The sequence below is a fragment of the Asparagus officinalis genome, chromosome 1 (assembly GCF_001876935.1).
Source record: "Asparagus officinalis chromosome 1, Aspof.V1, whole genome shotgun sequence".
Lineage (NCBI taxonomy): Eukaryota > Viridiplantae > Streptophyta > Magnoliopsida > Asparagales > Asparagaceae > Asparagus > Asparagus officinalis.
Genome location: NC_033794.1, coordinates 103,682,242 through 103,686,358, shown reverse-complemented (window position 1 = coordinate 103,686,358; position 4,117 = coordinate 103,682,242). Strand labels below are relative to the sequence as shown.

General features: G+C 38.6%; 1 protein-coding gene across 1 annotated transcript; it reads right to left on the bottom strand.

Annotated features, from left to right (window-relative positions):
- Window positions 2,017–3,705, bottom strand: LOC109828830. The gene is made up of 3 exons (XM_020395787.1): window positions 3,111–3,705; window positions 2,979–3,042; window positions 2,017–2,704 (listed from the first exon to the last, which is right to left on the bottom strand). Exons 1-3 carry the CDS (start codon window positions 3,647–3,649, stop codon window positions 2,234–2,236), a joined length of 1,074 nt encoding a protein of 357 aa, XP_020251376.1. The 5' UTR covers window positions 3,650–3,705; the 3' UTR covers window positions 2,017–2,233.

The window sequence follows — 4,117 nt, the reverse complement described above, 5'->3', positions numbered from 1 at the left end:
TATTAGAAAAGCTGCCTTCTCTATCTTCTGGTTTATATTATACAAAAATAAGTGTAGCTGAAATGTCTCACCTTAAAGACCAGAAGTTTACTAATCCTAATGATTTTATGATTTGGCATGATTGCCTTGGACATCCTGGTTCTATAATAATGAGGTGAATAATTGCAAATTCACATAGCCATTCATTAAAAAAATCAAAAAAATACTAAATTCTAATGAATTCATATGTGTGGCTTGCTCCCAAGGGAAGTTAATTGTTAGACCGTTACCAACGAAAGTGGGAACTGAATCCCCTACATTTCTAGAACGAATTCATGGTGATATATGTGGGCATATAGATCCACCATGTGGACCATTTAGATGTTTTATGGTGATAATTGATGCATCAACAAGATGGTCACATGTATGTTTATTATCTAGTCGCAACCTGGCATTTGCAAGATTGCTTGCTCAGATAATTAAATTGCAAGCATAATTTTTCTGATTATCCCATTAAGAAAATTCGTTTAGATAATGCTGGTGAATATTCATCACATGCTTTTGAAGATTATTGCATATCTATTGAAATAAGTGTTGAACATCCTGTAGCTCATGTTCATACACAAAATGGTCTAGCCGAATCATTTATTAAACAGCTTCAATTAATTGTAAGACTATTGCTAATGAGGTCTAAACTTCCTCTATCTGCTTGTGGACATGCTATATTACATGCATCAACACTTGTGAGAATTAGGCCGACAAGTTATCATACTTATTCTCCCTTACAATTAGTTCTTGGCCATGAGCCCAATATTTTCTATTTAAGAAATTTTGGTTGTATGGTATATGTTCCTATTGCACCGCCTCAACGTACTAAAATGGGTCCTCAAAGAAGATTAGGGATATACGTCGGGTATGAATCACCTTCTATAATTAAATATGTTGAACCATTAACAAGTGACTTATTTACTGCAAGATTTTGCAGATTGTCATTTTGATGAATCACATTTCCCGACATTAGGGGGATGTAAAGATCAACCGAAAAGGAAATTACTTAAAAAATATTATTAGACTTTCTTGATCCTCGTACAAAAGAATATAAACTGGAAGTTCAAAGGATTATACATTTACAGAAAATTACAATCTAATTACTGGATGCTTTTAGTGATTCTAGAAGAATTACTAAATCGTATATTCCAGCAGAAAATGCTCCGATTAAAATTGATATCCAAGAAGGACAAATTAAAAGTGCTAACGAATCTAAAGCACGCCTGAAGCGTTGTAGACCTCTTGGTTCCAAAGATAAGAATCCTCGAAAGAAAAGAGGATCGAATGATCAAAATATTGCTAATGAGAAAATTCAACCTCCTGAAGAGGTCGCTCCTAAAGAGCCAACTCCTAAAGAGAATGAAACTATAGAAAATTCAATAAATTTTGTTATTATGATAAAGAGTTGGAACCGAAAAGAAGTAATTGTCGATAATGCATTTGCATATAATGTAGCACTTGATATTATGGAAGAAGATGAGGATCATGAACCCAGATCGGTTGATGAATGTCGGCGAAAAAATGATTGGTCAAAATAGAAAGAGGTGATAATGAAAAGAGCTCCAAACAGTAGAACGCCATTAAACAATTGGAAGAACAGGGGGAAATACCTTATAAAGGGCTGAGAGCTTGATTTTGTCTCCTGTACAACAATCTTGGATTGAGTTAAGAAAGTTATCAGTTCCACCACAATTGGCAATAGCAACATCTCCAGTTTCAAGTAGTTGCCTCCACATCCAAGAGTCCCCAGTCCTACTGCATACTTTCGAAAATATTCCCTATTTTTATAGGATTTTTCTCGGACTGTTATGTTAAGCAAGTGCTTAATTACTACTCGATAAAATTGATCTTCCTATTCTCTAACGATTATCCTAACAAACACCATCTTAAATTGAAAAACTCGGACATTCTGCACAGGGAAAATTTATATTACAAGTGCTTCTATTAAAGACTTTCTAAAGACCAAAAGAAATAGTGCACGCATAAGCATGGGAAACGAACCATCATAGAAGAGAATCCACATAAAATCTACGTGATTGAACTGTGGGGTTACTGATATTAATACAAGCTCATACTGCCCCCATTAGATTCCTCCTCACATATCCTGTGGAGGTTTATTGACGACTTCCATACATTTATTATATATATTTTTATTTTTATTTCATGCATCACCCCTGCTTGCACGTACATGCACATCACATGTGCTCTAGTTACTGGGATTACCATGCACAAGTTCATGAGCCAAAGCAGCGCCATCGGGCAAAGGTGCCACAAAGCAGATGTGGCCATCTGTGAGATTTGGTGGTGGGGTTTCACCTCCAGAGTGAAAAATCAAATCAAGCAGCAGGCCCGCGACCGCTGTGATGATAAATCCTCCAGCAACGCTGGTTATGAATCCAGCGCACTCGAGAAAAACAGTGCTTATCTCCACTTCGTCCACTAAAGACGGGATTGCAGCTTTTACAACGCTCCCGATGGCTGCACCACCCAAACCAGCTGCCAGCGTCATTGCATTCTTTGTGGCCACCTCGAGGGGACGTTCTGCCGTAAATATGTCCCACACCATTGTGCCCATTGAGAACACAAGCAGGGCTATGCCAGCGGCTGCTAGTGTTGTATCGATCACTTCAAGCACAATTTTTCCTCGCCCAGACTCTCCAATGATTTCATTGTACACCTACATATACGTACATTTAATTAATTAAAGACACAAACAAAGGGCAGCAGCATGATATATAATACTGATTTCGAAATGTTGTACAAGGTAATAATATGTGAAAAGTAAGTCGCATACTGGTCCATAAGATTATAAAAGGTTGAGGACGATGGACCTTATAATATTTTTATTTAGTAGTATATAGCTAGCTATAACTTGTATAAGTAAACAAACTCAGAACTTATGTTTCTTGAAATTACATGAACTCAAGAAAGAGCGAGAAGCCAATCACTACCTTCAACTTTTGGGCGTTCGTGAGGTCCTTGAAATTTCCTTCGAATCCAAGCCTTGCCTGGTACCTGGAAGCGCGACGAAAGAAATTAAATATAAAGAAAAGTATATTAATAATATGATATGAGTTACATACTCCCTGATGAGGTCCGGGAATTTGATGCCTCGCTCCTTGACCAACTTGGAGAAAGTCTTGGAAGAGTAGAAAGACTGGGACTTCTCAAAGAAGTTCGCAGTGGCATCTTTGAAGTAAGCTGCAGTCTCAGCAAGCGCTCTAGCATTTGCGACGTCCTGTGGCCCAAGGGTCTTCAGCACAGAGAGAAGCTCTTCGGCGTGGCCCTTGATTTTCGTCAGATACGCTTGACGCACTGTGTAGTTCTTGATCGTCTGAAGGGCGACGTTGACGCCTTTCACCGAGTAGTGGTAGAGGTCGTGAGCGATGGGGTCCTTCACTTGGTCAGACAGGTGCTCGTTCTTGGCATCGTCGGCAGATTTCAGCATATCCTCTATTTTCGTCTTGTTGTCCAAGCAATCGTAGAGGTATTTCGAGCGCTCATGCTCAGACTTGAACTGGATGTCGTAGATGGCTAGCACTTCTTTCCTGTAAACGATGTCGGCGAGCTGGTGGAGCTTCTCCTTCTTCAGTTCAATAGGTTCAACAGGAACGCTGGCCATTTTGATTTCCCCTAGCTCTTCCTTCTCTCTCTTGTTGTTTCTGTTGCGAAAGAAAAATGTGAAGGATATGCTTTCATTTATCGACCCAAGTTCGTTGACCGGTCTTTTTATAATTAGCGCACCGTCCTTTGGCATTTGAGCACCAATGAAACAGCTAGTGAAGACGCGGTCTTTTTTAAGTGGGGGGTTTTTATTGCTTTTTTTAATTATATTTGTTGACCGGTCCTTTTTTATGTATATAGAATATCTATTTCAATAAGGTTGTCTTGTACCTTTCTAAGAAAAACTGTGGTCATTTTTAATGGCTAATTAAGTTCTACCTTTAGGCTATGATTTTACTGCATGTTTTTTAAACTCACTGCATCCCAAAATTTAAACTCAAGCCTGGTCGAAGCTGAGATATAGGTTCAGACTTCAGAGGAAGAACCAACACTTGGTTGTACATTTTCTGGGAGAAATATTTTATGG